This window comes from Bemisia tabaci, chromosome 6, assembly GCF_918797505.1.
Source record: "Bemisia tabaci chromosome 6, PGI_BMITA_v3".
NCBI classification, from domain to species: Eukaryota; Metazoa; Arthropoda; class Insecta; order Hemiptera; family Aleyrodidae; genus Bemisia; species Bemisia tabaci.
The window spans coordinates 14,775,188-14,793,878 of NC_092798.1; the positions used below are offsets into that span (position 1 = coordinate 14,775,188).

Genomic DNA, 18,691 nt, shown 5'->3' on the forward strand with positions numbered 1-18,691 from the left:
CCTCTCGGTGCAAAGGAGCGAAATTTTTTCTCTCCGCGGCAACTAGTTAGTGCTTAGGAACGGATACATTCCTCTCCTAAGCACAAACTAGTTGCTCAGGAGAGAAAATATTTCTCTCGAAAACAACTACTTCATTCAGAGGAGAGAAATTTTTTCGCACCGGCAACCAGTCGGTGCAAAGGAGAGAAGATGTTTTCTCTCCTGGGCAACTAGTTTGTGTTTAGAATTCCTCTCCTCCTTTTCCATTTCTTAAATTTCTTTTTAATCGAACACTTCGCCTTCTGCTGCGTCTGCAGCAATTGTTGTTAAAAATATGTTGTGCAAGCTAATTTCATCTGATTACATACACGACTCTCTGAAGGCGTTTCATGTGCTAAAGTGGCGCAATCCGTCGGAGAACCAACGAATTAGGGATTGAGAGATTCATACTATCTTACTTCTGTTATTCTCCAACAGGGTGCTCTACTCTCACTCATAAAACGCCTTCAGAGAGTCAAGTATGTAATGAGCTGAGATCAACACGCACATCATATTTGTAACAACACTTGCTGCAGACAGAGCAGAAGGCGAATTGTTCAGTTCAAAAAAAAGAGTATGATAGGTAGTCAGCATGTAACGAGAGGGTATAGTATTTAATCGACATGAATCGAACGAAAAATAAAACCGTGAACCGATCAACATCGATTCAATGGACAAATAAATAAAAAAAGCGGATCAAAATCAGTAGAAAACTTTCATATATTATAAAAATTTCAAATCGCGATTCTCGAAATTAGGATCAGCCAAGATTTTGATTTTTCACGATTTTGATTCCACAAATACTATAGACTGACCCTCTGCAAACCGTTTTTGGGTACCTTTTTCTAGCATTTTTTTTTTGCTTCAAGACCACTGTGTCTACTTATTTGACAATTGGTGCCTCATAAAGTAAGAGTTTTACCATGAAACAAGACAGAAGCTTGCTTTGGACCCTGGAATCATTTTAGAGACTGTCATTTCCTACAAGCCATTTTCATAAAAATCGATGACCAGTGTTTCATTTGCGGTTCGGCGGTCTCTAAAATTCTCGAATAGGTGTGCGAGTTGAGCCTTACATGGACGTATATCTGTCAAACGGAACTATGTGCATTAAGACATGAGTCCTGAGACCCATAAGAATACATGCATAACAGGGCTCACGTCATAATGCACATAGTTCCGTTTGACAGAAATAGGTCCACATGTCGTTGTAATCGGCTTTGTCATCGAAATCATAAGGGCTGTGCGCACTGTCAATGTTCCTCGGCAAATTTTCCGTCTTTTCCATTGGAGTCAGTATAAATAAGGACAGTTTTACTAAGAATATGGCAGCATTGTTCTTCATAATTTTACATCGCGTCCCGTTCATAATGGACTAACAACCTACCTACCTATGCAAAATCTAAACGGTGCGCAGCACTTCTTATGCGGTGACGCAGTAGTGATTGCATTTCCGTGAACGACAACAAGAAAGAGAAATGTTTCTAATGCATTTTATGACGTAGGAAGCGTATATTTCTTACGGGTAGTCCGGAAATTGGGCCAAGATGTTAGTAGGCATGTTAGTACACACGTGTGCGCGGGTATTATGAAGCACAGGACGATTGAAGGAGTCTCGCATACCTCTATTTCCTCATAAACTTGCTTCGAAAACAAAAATTCGTCTCGTTCTCAAATTCGACTTAAATTCAGAATGACTTTCGATTGCAGCCATTTCTCTTAATTTAATGTCATTTACAACCTTGAGTTTTGGCTGGGGATATTATAAAATATTTTTTTCGTTTTATTTTGCCCCTCTCTCCCCTTTTGTAGCTCACTTCGAATGCACATTAACCTGATGAATCCTTCTGACGGCGATCCTCGAAGTGCCTTCATTTTTGCAGAATACTTCACGCAGTTCTTGGTTTAATACAGAATCGTTTATGACAACCAGCCAATTACGTATACGTTTAATTTTTTTACTTTCTTTGTCTCTCTTTGAAATGTAGCCCCTCCATTTTAGGCAAAACCATTAGTAATTTGCAAACCAACTCTAGTTTATGGTATACAACTTTACTATTACGTGTTTTTCAATCTCGGACATGAATGTATTCCCAAATTATAGGGTTACACACGCCCTCTAGATCTCACAAATAAAGTAAACTGAATTTCCGAAACGTTTCGTTTCTGCGCGTATTCACTTGTTGTTCTTCGTGAACAAGTTCTCCAAAACTAGCTCGGCGAAATGAAAGTTTTCAGGATGGTTCCGCGGGCTATACTTTTGGCTCAGCTAAAATTGAGTTGTAAGCTTATGGAACTTGATCTTCAAATTAAGGTCAGAGCTCTTGAATAATTGAAACTAGAAGGATCTCAGCCGCCAGTGAGCAAATAGACAAAGTCTGCCTCTGCATTGACGCATTTCTCTGCTTGCCCTAAACTTCATTCAAAATTCTCTTTCAGAGAACACCTGCACTCCATGAAACAGAGTGTCCGTGAATCAACTCCTCGAAAAATTATTTAATTTTCAATTCGTGGCTGCGATACCGAGAGAACAAGAGATTTATATCAACGCCTGGATGCAACTATTCGACCTTTCAGGATGTGCGTGTTGCATCCGCAAATACTTGAAGGCGTTTCAACTTCTCTCGCGTCTTTCGAGCTCTTGAATTGAAAGGACTCACAGAGTGAGGCAGCCTGACGAGCCTAAAATAGATCATTTTACATATTGATGGCCAAAGTGCGAACCACGTATCTCCTTTGCGGTGTTTCAAAATCTCCGCTCCTATTTTATTTTTTCGTAGAGAAACAAGCCAACATTTTAGCTTGATATTTTCACAGAATATTCTGTTAACAACGAAGAGAGATGAAGGAAGTTTTAAAGAAATTACGTTGACTAGTTTTCCAGAGAAAAAATAAAATATGACAGGAGGTTTTCCGCGTCGCAAACGGAGATAAGTGGTTTCGGTTTTTTGCCATCGATACAGTATTTCATAGAGGCCATAGGGCTCAAAAAAGTAGCTGACCTCCCACACGAAATATCACGGAAATATATACACGAATTGTTACACAACCACTGGCAGCGATCAGAAATGGCATTGTAGTTGTTCCAAAAATTGAACAAGATCATAATCTGAGAGGACTTCACAAGTTCAGACTGATTAAAAGTGTAAAACTGCATATTGTGGATACGCATTCAAATGATCCTCGATTGTAGTAAAATCGTGCATTTTAACAACTCAAAACAACGATTAAGTCAACGACTAACTTACTTTGAAATCATGGGATGACTGCTTTTTGGAGCCGTAACTTTATTCGCAGCGGCATTGGTTAAGTGGGTTGGTCTGATGAATTTTCGGGATATCAGAGATGTCCATACTTGCCAATACTGTCCATACTGTCCCCTAACAAGGTACTCCAAGGGGGTAGTTCTTCTGTAGTCGGAAAATCAAACTCACCTCTTGCATGAAAGGCTATGTAGAACTCTAATTTCTCACGCCCGCGTTGTTCATGAACATTTTCAATACGGTGAAGTGGCTTTCCTGTGCGATGAGTCGATTGATCTGCCATTTAAAGCCATGGAAAAGATCGATTATCGCGGAGTTGGCAACGAACATTCTAATCGATTCTTTGTCATGCATTTAAATCGGATGATATCAATAGTCGACGTTTCACGCTTCGCCACTGCATCAATGGGACTACATTTTGCAATTTGGAACTATAAATTCTAGCCCGGTTAAAAAGCGACGTATGTGCCATTAGTTTCACTATGCACATAAGTGTTTTTTCATAAGAGCCAGAATTTATAGTTCCAAATTGCAAAATGCAGTCCAATGCGTCCAACGTGTTTTGCATGTATAATTTTAAGGAGGAAACTTATCTTGTGTTGCTTCATTTTTTGTTTTTGCCCCATGTAATATTCCTTCATCACCCACTAAATGGATCATGCATGACTAAAACTATTAAAAATCCTGTTTGAACAGATACTTCGCGGTGCTGAGGCCTCTGGATATATCTCAAGTCGACCGGCGGGGGAAAATGATGCTGACTGCCGCGTGGATTGGATCGATTATTTGTAGCGCCCCTCAGGTAAATTGAACCACCTCAAAACCCCTCGCATTATTTAAATGCAATGGGTCTATTATTCTATATAAAGTTAAAACGAAGCACGAAAAACATAGAGAAACGTGGTACGAACTGTATATAACAAAGTGGTAAAATGGTATTGGGTCGACACAATTTTGCGGGGATAAACAAAGCCAGAAATTTCAAAAATTTCAAGAGAAATTTTCAAAATCAAAATTTTGAGCTCTAATGGAGTACCAATACAAGACTGAGGAGAATAGTATTCAACTCAGGCAGCTTGCATTGGAATATTGAGTGGAGGTCAGGCTGAGAGATATATGTATACCATTTTTGGTCCGTGTGGACCACATCAGTTACCTCATCATGACGGCGTTTCGAAGCCGTCTTGGATTTTGCGGGATGCTAAGTTGGGTTCACTGGCGAGAGTGATCTACTGATGAGGTTTAAAAACATCCTACCTGCCATTAGTTTCCCTATGCATGTACGAGTTTTTATGGATGATCCAGAAATTGTAGTTCCTAATTGCAAAATGCAGTCCATTTGTTCAATGACCGCGTGCTTAGTGTACGGGGTAAAAACTCAATTCGATTATATTCAACGGTCGCACTTCAAATTATGAGTTTTGCGCATTTACATCGGAGAAGGTAATTATTCATCGGATTACGGATTCAGTTGCTGTTCAGTCGCTCAGGTTTTTTACTCGTCAGCACTTTTTCGTTATCGCGGTGGGCCGAGTCTCAGAAACTACGGGGGCAGGGGGATAGGGACGTAGCTAGTTGAAAATAGTAAATACAAGGCTACAAACGCGGCATGAAGAGGATTTCCTAGAGATTGGTAGCGCAGTCGAACAGTAGTACGAGTCTTTGGAAGAAATCGGACATGAAATGTTTGTCAAAATTTGTAAAATTTTACGTTTACCTCGTCACAATTTTAATTTCAAGGGGTGCTCTTCATAGTAAATTTGACGAGAAGACCAATGAAACTACTTTCAAACCATCAACATTTCTTACTGATGAAGATGAACGCTTTTAAAGTTGTTAAATCTTGTGCGACCCCTCCCATTGACTCGACCCACTGTGAGTCGTGGACTGGGCCACCGGAAGATTTCTAAGTAAGCCCTTGGGACCGCTGAATCAGTCACTTCACTTTGAAGAAAAGAGGATTTGAGGAACGAAACAGGTGAATAGAAAGATAGAGGGAAAAGAGAGAGGAGGAAGAGAGAAGAAGAAGGGAGAGGAGAGAAAAATCTGTGGGATCTAGGTTACGTACGTGCGGACCAAAAACCACGCCAGGACGAGTCTTACGATGAATATTTAATAGAAATGGCAGTTTCCACCCTGGAAAGCCGCATGGAGCCAAAGCTGGAAACGAAAATGTTTTTTAAGTACCGGAAATCGCTTAAGAATTTCCCTTTCAAAAGTTAAAATCTGGACGATTTTTCAGAAGGCTTCCCTCCATCCCCTAACTGGACCAAAGTGGCTTCCCAGTTCGATTCTCAAAGTCAATCCTCCCTTGAAATGTTGCAATCTTCGCATTGCATCTTTTGACTAGGTATGTTTTTGTACATAGCTTTTACGCTATATTGACTTTAAGAACCATGGTTGAGAGAACGATTTTAGTTAAAAATTCCTCTAATCCATCGGATAGGCCTAAATGGACCGCGCTTAGTAGAAAGGAACCAAGGCACATCAGCCATTGCCAAATTTAACCGGGCAATTTAATTTTTACGAGAGAACGTTTAAGCGGATTCCTTCAAAAATGTTAAGAATTTGCTGTGTATAATGCAGAAAATTCACCGAAATTTGCACAACCGTTTTCATGTAAAGAATTAAAGTACCCAATTAAATTTGGCATTGGCTGATGTGACTTGGTTCCTTTCTGATTAACACGGTCTCAATAGAACAAACAGTGTCACTTCGCAAAAAGGATATTTATATCAATCATGACTCGTATCGTAGTTAAAACCTGACAAATATCTAAATACTCAATTTTGCAACATTGCCCAGCAATATTAGCGGAAAAATTTTAATTAATTATTGTACCAACATCAGCAGTGATACTGCCAAATATGAAATCACTTTTAGACGCCACCACTTTTATGTTTTATTTTTAATATATGTTTTCAAAAAGCTACACACAGTTTTTCTGAAAGGTTTCCGCGAATTTACCTAATTGATCTCAAATAAAAGTATCGAAAATTTCGACGCGATATTTTCGTTATTCTATTTTCTTGTGATGTAACAAAAATAGATAGATAAATAAATTAATAAATATCATCCGAGTTTCTGAACCTTTACGGTCAAGATACATATTTTCCCTTCAATCATAGTGAAAACTGGAGGAGAAAGTCAAGAATGATGACATGCAGTGCCTCAGCATTCCTATAGTCTTGTAATATGCGTATCACGCCACCTGGCCGACTTCACTGCGTTTGGCGCAATGCAAGAAGTAATCATGCAGTCTTGTAGGCGCTAATATGGGCCTTACGCCGACCGGACTCTTTGGCGCAATGCGAGAAGTATTCATGCAGTCTTGTAGGCGCTGGTATGGGCCTTACGTCGACCGCACTGTTTGGCGCAATGCATGAAGTATTCCTAAAGTCTTGCAGGCGCTGATACACGTTTAACGCCGCACTGGTCGCACTGTGTTTGGCGCGATTATTCAAACTCACGTTAGAGTAATCCCAGCATCAAATAATAGAGCTTTAAAAGCAAGGAAAGCAAGGAAGGACAGGAATGGAAAATCAATGGCGAAATTCCCAAACCACGTATCTCAGTTTGCGACGTTGCAGCCTTCTCTTTATACTTTCTCCTTTAAATAAAGATCTACTCACGTTAATTCTAAACAAAATCCATAAATTTTAGTCTGTTTGCGAAACAAATTCTGAGGAAACTTTCAGGAATGATGTTGATTTGTTTTCTTTCCAAAAATAAAACAGGGGCGGAAATTTTTAACACCGCAAACAAGAGGATTGCATTTTGCAAAAAGGAACCAGGAGCTTTGCAATGTTGCTAAGATTGTGCAACTTCTTTTGTCACGGAAGAAAAACCTGATTATCCATTTACAGTTTCTATTTTACGCGCTAAAACTGTAAATTTAAGACAAAATTACAATGTAAATTTCACATTTTTTCATGGTTTCAGTAATTTTATTGCAAAGGATGAAAATTCACAATCTTAACATCATTGCAATTCTTCTGGTTCCTTTTTGCAAAATGCAATCCAAAATACGTGATTCGGGAGTCCCGTCGTCAAATAATTGCTGATTAGCCTGGGGCCAAGGCGTGGGATTGCCTAGATTCGATAGACTTTTGATAGGAAGGTTATGTTGTTTTTGCAGAGCTACGTGTTCCACGTGGAGAAGCACCCGAACGCGACGTGGTACGAGCAGTGCGTGACGTACCATTCGTTCCCGACGCCGTTCCACGAGCACGCCTACTACTACTTCGGCATGATCATGATGTACTGCCTCCCGTTGGTCGTCATCATCACCAGCTACGGCTCCATCATCGCCGAAATCTACCGTCGCAGCCAAACCAGATCCACAGGTATTCGATCCCCGACTTAATCCGTGCTTCCGTCTTCTGATAGCGCAAATCTGGAAAATTTTCGTTCTTGGTGGATCCAGCAAATTGGCAACATTGTTTGGTATGCAGACAGAAGGTCTACAGCAAAAATGTCCACAAGCAGAAAGTCCACATTTTTTGGTCTACGGTTACAATGTCTAGAATTAAAAAGTCCACTACGAAAATGTCTAAAAATAATAATGTCTCCTATAAAAAAAGTCCGTACTCAGAAAAATCACTTCTGAATGGAATAGGTAGAGTGAACTCACATCAATTACCTATTTAGTTGTATCTATGGAGAAGAATCATCTTGTATTCATTTTCCTTTAATAGACGCGTTATATGTAGACATTTACTTTCTTGGGCATTTTAAAAGTAGACTTCTTAATTGTAGACATTTTGACTGTAGACCAACAAATGTAGACATTTTTTCAGTAGACCTTTTTTTCGTAGACCTACTGTCCGTGATTCCATTGTTTCTCTTCATATAAACCTATGGAAATATATCGATTCTTGGAGGGGCCAGGTGCTCCGGCAAGAATCGATTATTGGGTTCAATGGGTTCAATGGAGGAATCCAGGCGTTAACAAAATTGCTGGATCCGCTTATAAGGATGAAAGTGTGCAAAAAACATAAAATTAAACTGAGAACTCCACTTTAAACTAAAATTGACGGTGCCCAAAAGACAGCCCTTCAACATGAATTCAAACTCTTCGTATTGTCTCTCAAAAAGCGTCTCAAAAATATATCGTAATCAGAGCACTTATTCGTCAAAGAAAAGAAAAGCTATGGAAAACCTTCCATTGCTCACGTTGTTACTGCACTCTGTTATTTTCCGCTGAACGATAGGGATTTCAGAAGGTGGAGACAAAAGATAAATTCGAAGTTTGCAGATGGAAATCGGCTGTTTCGAGGAAAACAAATATACTGTTTTGTTACGTTTAGCTTTCAAGTTGTCATTCGGTTATCTAAGGATCCGTTTTCAAGACATTCAGCGCTGAAGTTCTGGAGTAAAACTTGGCGCCCTTGTTCTTAGAATTTTCACAAAGATTGTTTGACATTCGAAACTGATAACCGTCGGTTTTGGCCCCAATCTGCTCCTTTCCGCTTACTTAAAAAGTTTTCCTGATACTTTAATACATTTTGTACCTCGTAATTCATTGCTGATGAGATTCAAAAAGAAAAGGACCATCGCGGCTTTCATTCCTCGCTGAATCGATTTCTGGTGAAGGGGCTCAAGTGCACAGAACCGAAGTACAGAAGGAGCGAAAAGCTATTTTCGCTTTATACAGGAAGACTAAAAAATGTTCTGGAGTGCCCAAAGAATGGGTTTTTTTTTTATTTAGAGTTTCGATACAAATTTTTCGGTGGGAAATATTTACTACCCTTTGAGTTAATTTGAAATTTTAGACTTTGTTAAGGATGTGGAGGAAAATGGAGCCATTCTTCAGTATACAAAAGTAGGTCATCAAAGAGTCTTAAAAGTTTTAAAATCACTCATTTATGTTATTGGGATAGGAAACAATGATATAATCCCTTGAAATAAAGACAAAAATGAGCAGAAATAAGGGAGTGCCAACTCCCTGAAAAACTGCAGCGGCTAGGTTTCACAGGGTGCTAGAGGCTCTTATGTACGTATGTAAAGACAAACATTTGGAGACATTGTTCTGATTTTTTCCAAAATAAAACAAATTATCAGAACATGTGGACGTACCTTTCAGAGGGTCAAAAATGGGGGGAAAATTAAATTTTGGATTATACACCCTCCTGCTAAAAACCAACTCTACTATGCTACCGTGCCTAGGAAAAACGCCGTGTGAGCTTTAAACGATGCCAGATTTTTTCCAACGTTTTCAGATAACTGTGTTCGCATTTTGATCTAACATATCTGAAAATTTCACGTATTAATATTCGTAACTTTCCACAAAATTACATGTCTTATGTGGAGAAATTCGGCAACTCTCGAATGTTCATACGTTGTTTTTCCTTAGCACGGCAGTATGGCGAACACTGGTATTGACTACAGATTTCCGGCCAAGAAAAGTCAAGACGGAGCGAGTAGGAAAAGAAAGAAAGAAAATGTTTTTCGATCCAAGACGGTTAAGTATTCCGGGTGTTTTCCGGGCATTTTCCGGCGGCTCCTGTTAGGGCCAATCAGGAATAAAATCCGTAACACACGATCCAGTTCCGTAATCCCGTTAGAGGGCCGCTCCGCAATGCGTCCTCTAAGCACATCAAGTCGTTGCTCGGCTGACATAAGGGCGTAACTACACATTGAGATGAGCCCGGAATAGCATTGCTTTTTATGGATGACAGGGCTCATTGCAGAGTGTGGTTACGCCCTTGCGTCAGGAGGGTGACGAAGTGCAACGAAAGCGAACAGGGAATCACGATACTCATTAAATGAGTCGGAGTTGATTTCTTCCGTGCTAAGGAAGAACGCCGTGTGAACATTAAAATGTTGCCAAAACTCCCACGATAAAATGTTTATTTCTCAGGAAAATTACGAATTTTTTCCCCTGGAATTTTCGGATACCTCAGGTCCAATAGTTGCAAACCAAATTCTCTGAAAATTTGGGGAAATCTGAACAAGTTTCCCAGAAAAGTTGTGTCTTTTCAAAGGAAATTTGGCAACGTCCGAAGGCTCTTACGGGGTTTTTCCTCAGCACAGCAGTATTTGAGGAGGGCGCCACCAGGAAAATAGGAAATCGGCGGCCGGATGCGGATCCGATGACGGAGGAGTCAAAATATAATGAATTTACAGAGCGTTGCCATGTCGCGGGGGAATCTTTGATTTCTTTTGAGAGCCTTGGGGTTAGCAGAATGGTGTTATTGGAGGCATTCAAATCAAACCGAACTTATTCATCGATACATGAGTTCTGTCATGTGTGCAATTCTTATGGATCTCAGGACTCATGTCAATTGGACGTATTTCTGCCAAATGGAACTATGTGCATTAAGACATGAGCTCTGAGACCTATAAGAATATATGCATAACAAGGCTCACGTCATAATACACATACTTCCGTTTGGCAAAAATACGTCCAATTTATGAAAATTACGAAGAGCGATTTTGGTCCGTTCGCTGGAAGGAGGAAAGGAGATTTTGAGACTATGCAATGGAGATATCTGGTTTGTTAATTTCACCGTCGATGTGATGGAGTCAGCCAAAATAAACCCAATGGCGGAGACTCAGATTGTTCAGCTCAGCGAAAAAACCTAATTGGGGTCAAAATATCGATTTTCAGTTTTCAGCGCGTTATAATTCTCTCAAGAACATTGGGTCAAAATTGGACGTATTTCTGCCGAGCGGAACTATGTGCATTAAGACATAAGCCCTGATACTCATAAGAATATATGCATATCAGGGCTCATGTCATAATGCACGTAGTTCCGCTCGGCAGAAATACGTTCAATTGGACGTATTTCTATCAAACGGAACCAAGCGCCAATTTGAGTTCCTTTTGAGGAATTCAGAATCCCGGATAGCGCGTTCTGTCAAACGGACCTAGGCGCCTTGGAAAAGCATTGCGAGTATAGGACGGTTTAAGCCGGACGCTCGATTCCGCCGCCAATCCAAGCCCCCTTTTCCTTCCTCACCCTATGAAGCTTAGGTCCGTTTGATAGAAATACGTCCAATTTTAAGTCATAAGTTGCATTTTGAGTAAAAATCCTGATCGCTTGTTAATCGTTCCTACAACTGAAGACTGAGGCGTCTATCAACCTCAATTTGATGTCTCCCCAGAAAATTGAGATTCTTCGTGCAAGCGTCGGCAATAATACTTAGAGTGCACTCGCCGCCGTTCAGGTCAATTACCTCCGCCACTTGGTCATGAGAATTAGACTATAACTCCCGCGATAGCAAAGAGAGCTGTAACTGTCAAATTTACGAAATCGAGTTTCCTTCAAATTTGTCTGATCCTCTTTTAGACGAAATCACGGCAATAGCTAAACCAGCAAAATTCATCTTACTTTTATGAAAACGTGACATATGAGAAAGTCGTAAGTGCGCCAAAAATGACGTAGCTTCAAACAGAACAGCTGTAAGTGACATTATTCCTCCAGAGAACCAATGAAAACAGTGCTTCCAAATAAAATGCCATCCTCTTCTGCACCCTGGTAAAAATTGGCGATAGGAGCTGCGTTTCAAAATACCATAGGAGTTCTTATAGCCGACTGAAGAGGGCGATAGAAAATCATATAGCTGGCTGTAGAAAGTGGAAAAAATCATACGGCCGGGTTACACGAAGCGATAAAAAATTATACAGCCGGGCTATAGTTCCTATCGCCGGGCTTTACACTTTATCGCCTGGCTGTTGCTTTTTCGCCATCGGCTATAAAAGGCTATAAGAAATTGTGTAGAAATTCTTGTGCTTTGTAAATCCTTAAGTTTGTACGGAATCACCTTAATATTTACAAAACGCACATTATATTTTCCTTTACTACATATTTTTTTTCATCAATTAAAATGAGAATAATCCATACAGAGTGTGCAAACATTTCAAAGTCATGAGTTGAAAAACGCTGACTCCGCGAGATTAAATATTAGAGCCTAACACAAAGCGGCGCACTGGCGCCTACAAACCTAACAGGGATACTTCACGCATTGCGCAATGCGTGAAGTATCCCTGTTAGGTTTGTAGGCGCCAATGCGCGTTCAGCGCTGGCTGCCCGCCCGCCGCGCCGCAGCGTACCACGGCGCTTGAAGCAACTATTTCACACCAGGGGTATTGCACAGTATCATACGAAATTGAAGGCGCTCCAACATATTAGGAATGGCAGGCATCCTTCAAAAGTACGGAGCTTTCCTCGCAAAATAAATCAAGATACTGCGGCCCAAAAAGAGAGCGGTAGTAAAATAACTCACTAAGTCCTAGCATCCGTAATTAGTAACGTTTAGCACACACTTTATCGCCAGGCTGTTGCTTAATCGCCATCGGCTATAAAAGGCTATAAGAAATTGTGTTGCCGGCTATAGAAGCTATTGGAAATCTTACAGCCGGCTGTAGGTCTATGGTATTTTGGAACACAGATTCTACTGCCAATTTTTACCAGGGCAGGCCGATTTCTAACCGGAAGATGTGTTTGGTGGGTGTCCAAAACTCAAAAACGAAAGCATGCAGAAGATAGCACTTAATCATCGTATTATCTAACGTATTACCCTGTAAATTTAATGCAATTCGTTTAATTTTAGTTTTAAACCATGTAGATAGATACAAGGAAATACTTGTAGTAATTACGTTACATTTAAATAAAATTCCCTCCCAAAAAAAAAAAAATAGCTTGTACGGTTTTCTTGCCTAACACTAGCCTAACATGAAAATGGATAATACCGTAATTATGTGCTTGAAATAATATCAGGCTAATTTTCATCACCCTAACGATTTCTAAGAGTCTTTCGCATGATTGGTGGCAATTTGACAAAGAGCGGAAAGTTTCTCTCACTAAAATTTTCCGGTCGGACGTTTCTCAACCCATTTCCTCAAACATTGGCGGATCTAGCAATTTGGCAACACCAAATTTCCTCCATTTAAAACTATGGAACTGTATCGATTCTTAGAGGGGCCAAGTGCTCTGACAAGAATCGATTATTTAGCATAGGTTTAAATGGAGGGAATTCCTATATTGTTGCATATTGCACTTGTAAAATTTTATCGGCACTACACACAATTATATAGACTTAAAACTTTTTTTGGCAAAACCGATTACTTACTATAGTAAGTAATCGGTTTTGCCAAAAAAAGTTTTAAGTCTATATAATTGGAGGAAATTCGGTGTTGCCAAATTGCTGGATCCGCCTCTGTCCTCAAAACTTCTGTTTCGCACTTACGGCTCTCTCACACACGGCAGCTATAACTCGACATTGTTAACGTGCGCCCGTTGACACTGCGAAACCTTTCGCTGACTATTGAGAGAAGTGAAGATTCGCCTTTTCGACGCGATCCGGAAAAGGCATGCTCGAGGTCCAATCCCGTAACAAGATGAAAGAGCACGGAAAATCGTCTCTCCTCAGGCGTAAGGGCATATTTTAATTTCCACGTGAGCCTTGCTTTACATATAAATCCATGCTCTCTGGAGTTCATGCGAGGGACGACGAAAGAACGAGAGATTTTCCGTCTCCCACGCATGCTCATCGTAAGTAACGACTCATATGAACCGCGTTAAAAAGAAAGGAACCAAGCCACACCAGCTACTGCCAAATTTAATTCGGCAATTTCATATTTTATATGATAACAGTTGGGCGAATTTTCGTGCAAATTTCAGTAAATTTACCCCATAGTTCGAAGCAATTTCCCTAAAATTTTCAAAGGAATCCGCACAAAAGTTCTCTCATAAAAAATTAAATTGCCCAGCTAAATTTGGCAATAACTGATGTGGCTTGGTTCCTTTTTGTTAAACGCGGTCCATATATTATTGCCACGCTACGGAAATGCGTCATTTGAATACTTGAATACGAACGTATTTAAGCCAAAAGGAACTATGTCTCACGCAAACCGTATACACATAGTTCCTTTTAGCATAAATGCGTCCATACGAGAAGGTGAGAAGGCTTGAAAAAGGGGCGCGATCCGCTTCGTAGACCGCAAAGCGGAGAGTTTTCACGGTGCTAAAGGACAGCCCGTTTGATCCGGTCGTAAGTCGACTCGACGGTCCTGAGGGATCCCTTTGAGAGGTGTAACTAAGACGGCCTGAAGGGCTTACCACGTGTTAGCCACTGTCCTCCCAAGAGGAAATGGATCACGGCACACTTCACAGGTGGGATGATTTATGCAGATTTCGGGTCTCAATTCAGCCCTGTTTACCCGCTGATGTGAGCGAGGCTGAAATTTTACGCATTTGCGGGAAACGCAGATGTTGCCTTGTGGATGAATAAATCTGCCAATTTATCAAATTATACAATTTCGAGCCGACCAATGGGCTACTAGACGAGGTATGAGTTACTACAGAACTGCTAAGTAGAAAGTCTCCTCTTCAAATTTCACGAGGAAAACGAACCACACAACCGAAAGTCTCGTAATCCACTCCTATAAACACTGCCGTGCTTAGCAAAACCGCCGTTAATCCATCCAGATTTTCCTGCATTTTTTGGAACTTAACACTTTATAAAATAAAAACTGTTCTTTCCATGCACTGTAAATTTTCAGGAAAATGGAAAAATCTTTAGATTATACAAAAAGAAAAGATGTATAAAGATGTAATAAGATGTAACGTATAAAGAGACATTTTGGAGGTAAGTTGCGATTTTTTACGCTTATTTTTGGCGATGAAATCGCTGGGATCACCAATACCTCAGCGATCATCCACAATATTGTCGAAAATCTCCATGAAATCGCGTTCGATAAAATCGAAAGTTTACCTAAATTTGTCTCGATTTTTCGTTCGGTAGTATTGCGATATATCGCGGTCAATAAAATACCGCTTCTTTGCAAACTTAATAGATGAAATTGCGATTTCTCATCCGATAATACTGCAACTAAGCGACGTCGATAATAAGGCGATACATTCTCCGATCAAGTCGCAACTTATCGCGATCACTGCTACTTGGGCGCCATTGGCGGATCCAGCAATTTGGCAACTCCGGATTTCCTCCATTTAAACCTATGGAAAAGTATCGATTCTTGGAGGGGCCAGGTGCTCTGACAAGAATCGATTATTTAGCATAGGTTTAAATGGAGGAAATCCGTTGTTGCCAAATTGCTGGATCCGCCTCTGTTGGGCGCTACATCTTGCTCCACGATCCTTCCTTTCATTTTGGTTTTCTTTTTGTTCACAGATAACATAAGAAGATCCGGGCTGGGATTTTTAGGCCGAGCTCGGATACGAACGCTGAAAATGACAGTTATAATCGTAGTTGTGTTCTTTGTGTGTTGGACGCCGTATTGGGTGATGTGCGTATGGTGAGTATGATCTTCTGTTCATTTTCGCATTAAGTACGCCGCCGCGCTAAGGAAAAACGCCGTAAGAACATTCGAGAGTTGCCAAATTTCCTCCTACGAATTTTTTTTTTTTTTTTTTTTTTTTTTGAGGAGGGTCATGAATATTTTTTCTTGAGATTTTTAGACGGTTCAGATCTAATCTCGCAGAAAATTCTCTGAAAAATTGAACCGCAAATACTCACAAGTTTTCCTGAAATTTCGTTTCTAATTGAAGGAGGTTTGGCAACTGACGAAGGTTCATACGGCGTTTTTCCTTAGCACGGCAGTACGCTACACTGGTTGAAAACACATTCCCTCTAGGTGATTGTTACCATCTCGGGGTTATGGCACTCTAAACCATTCGTGGATCCAACGAATTGGCAACATTGTTTTTGCTCCATTTGAACCTATGGAAATGTATCGATTCTTAAAGGGGCCAGGTGCTCCGATAAGAATCGATTATTTAACATAGGTTAAGATGAAGGAAATTCGGTGTTGCCAAATTGCTGGATCCGCCTCTGCTCTGAACAAAATAAAATGAGATACTGACGACAGAATGCGGTTCCTTGACGGTAGTTGTGGGTCACTCGAAAGTGTCCTAGCAAGCAAGGCTCATTCATTTAAACAAGTTGCTCTCCAAAGTATGTGAAGTTTTTTAGGTGATGACCCCTCCTGGAGATAGCATGGCAAGGTCCAACATTTGCAAACTCTACACACGTTTGAGAGTCTACTTTTCAGAGGCTAATACTGCCGTGCTAAAGAAGAACGCCGAATGAACATTCGAGAGTTGCCAAATTTCCGACGACAAAATGTTTATTTTTGAGGAAAGCCATGAATATTTTTCCTTGAAATTTTCAGGAATTTTAGATGAAATTGCAAACAAAATTATCTGAAAAATTGGAAGAAAAATATTCACGAGTTTACCAGGAAATTCGTGTTTTATCAAAGGAAATTTGGCAACGCCTGAAGGTTCATACGGCGTTTTTCCTTAGCACGGCAGAACAATAAACATTAAGCGGATGCGCAACGATTTCAATCACTCCTTGCTTCGAATACTGCAATAAAATGTTGCTCTAAAATTTTTGAAAGTAATTAATTTCGATAGACTCTGTCTGAAATAAGATTACACTGTTCATCTGCTTGCGATCATGGCAGTTAAATTATTCGCAAGCATCGATATTTCCGCGAACGGCAAGCGTGACGAGGGCCAAATGTGATGCCAACGATCGGATACAACTATACGTGCTCTATGGATGTCCGCATTGCATACTCAAAAAACTGAAGGCGTTTGCTGTCCTCGCTAATTGTAAGCTAATGGCAACGTGCCACGCCGCACTGTGTCCGTCCCTTCCTAGGTCATCAAAATGACGTTGCTCGCTGCTTTAGCTGTCTCTTTTTTAGCTGAATTCAAATGTAACGACTAATATATGATCCACGACCATGCTAATTTTTTATCATGTCATAATGTCCAAATTAGCATAATTGCTTCCTATGTATGTTTGAGCGTTCAGATCGGGAGAAATGCAAGTAAGCACATCAAGTCAGGATGTTCTGGGTATTAATTCAATTAGCTGCAAAACTGGTTTATGATAGTGCCCAAAAAGTCCATTATTGGCTTCAGTATAAAAAATACACAAGTTTAAAAGTAGTGCAAGTTTTAAAGTTGGTTTATCTTGCGCAAATTTAAAAATCTTGATTTCTCTCTCTAATAGAGGAATCATTTTAGCCGAACGATCTGTTTTGAAATAATTCACTCACTGAACATCATGCAACTCTTATTCGATGTAGTTTTGCGTAAAAGAGGACTGAGTTCGTCTCGTAGAAAGAAAAAGCGTTTTCAAAAATACTCGATTTCCTCAAAAAATTTCATGTATAGGGAAAAAGGGGGAAAAAGAAAAGAAAAGAAAAGAAACTAAGGTGATTGTCGGATTCAGCAGCAAAAAGTACATGCAGGTGAGATATACATCCTGCTTCACACCTATCAATATTTGTTTACCCTTCGATATTATACGCAAAATCCTCCAATAAAGTTGTTGTGGTGTCAAATCGGCGGAAAAAAAACGAAAAAAACAACAAATTGGAGCGTAGAATCGAAAAAACTTTGACTTCCAAGGAAGCGAGCAAAATTCTCAAACAAGTTAAATTTCTAAGTGTTATTTCTGCTGGATCTAAAAGTACACTCCCACTTTACCATCTTTCCGGAAAATTGAATATTTCCCAGAAAATCCCATTCCTTCGAGAAATTCCAATTTTCGCGAAAAATTCCGACGTAACAGATTTTTTGACATTTTTAAGAAACTCAACACGAAAAAAAAATATTCAATCAATTATGCTATACTTCAGACAATCAAACTTCGATGGTTTGCTGGAGTCTCGCCCGAACCCGCACGTACATATCGTCCAGTAGCGTGGCGTGAATGATCGATTATCGATACTTCCCCATTTGAATCCGTGGTAAAGAATCGATTATTAAGGTGTTCGCTGCGAACACCCTGTTAATCGATCCTTTGCCATAGGTTTAAATGACAGATCAATAGATATATCGCAAAGCACGCCACGTCACTGATATCGCCGCTCTTCTGACGTAAGGTCGTACAGAGGCGTATCCAGCAATTTGGCAACACCGGATTCCTCCATTTAAACCTATGGTAAACAATCGATTCTTGTCGGAGCACCTGGCGCCTCCAAGAATCGATACTTTTCCAAGGGTTTCAATGGAGGAAATCCGGTGTTGCCAAATTGCTGGATCGCCAATGAGGGCGTATCTCGATTTCCGCGTGACTCCTTTTCTCCGTATGACCCAATGTTCTCCAGGGCTCACGCGGAGATATAGACACGCCCTCATGTCAGAGGAGCGACGATATATGAAGACTTACGGCTTACGAAATATTTCGGAATCGGTTTGTTGGAGCCATACTGCATGCTCGATATCGATGACATCACAAGCCGAGTGAATCTAAGAATAACCACCACCTCCTTTTTCGTCTCTTTGAAGGTATTCAATAAAATCCCGAGGAATGTCAGAGAAACGCGACACGTAACCAACCCATTCCGCTGATAACTTTTACGTCCCGAAAGCCAACAGCCATCCCGCGCTATCCATTCGCGAATGTTTTGGCGGCATCGAATA

At 40.3% G+C, this 18,691-nt stretch overlaps 1 protein-coding gene across 3 annotated transcripts in view; it reads left to right on the forward strand.

The window, feature by feature from the left end:
* AkhR (Adipokinetic hormone receptor) overlaps positions 1 to 18,691 on the forward strand; it is a 149,329-nt gene that overhangs the window by 114,750 nt on the left and 15,888 nt on the right. For all 3 annotated transcript variants that reach the window (XM_072301477.1, XM_019060977.2, XM_019060978.2), the window contains 3 exons: positions 3,978 to 4,083; positions 7,420 to 7,627; positions 15,420 to 15,543. In XM_072301477.1, the coding sequence (XP_072157578.1) occupies positions 3,978 to 4,083; positions 7,420 to 7,627; positions 15,420 to 15,543 (438 nt within the window). The remainder of the gene's footprint in view (positions 1 to 3,977; positions 4,084 to 7,419; positions 7,628 to 15,419; positions 15,544 to 18,691) is intronic.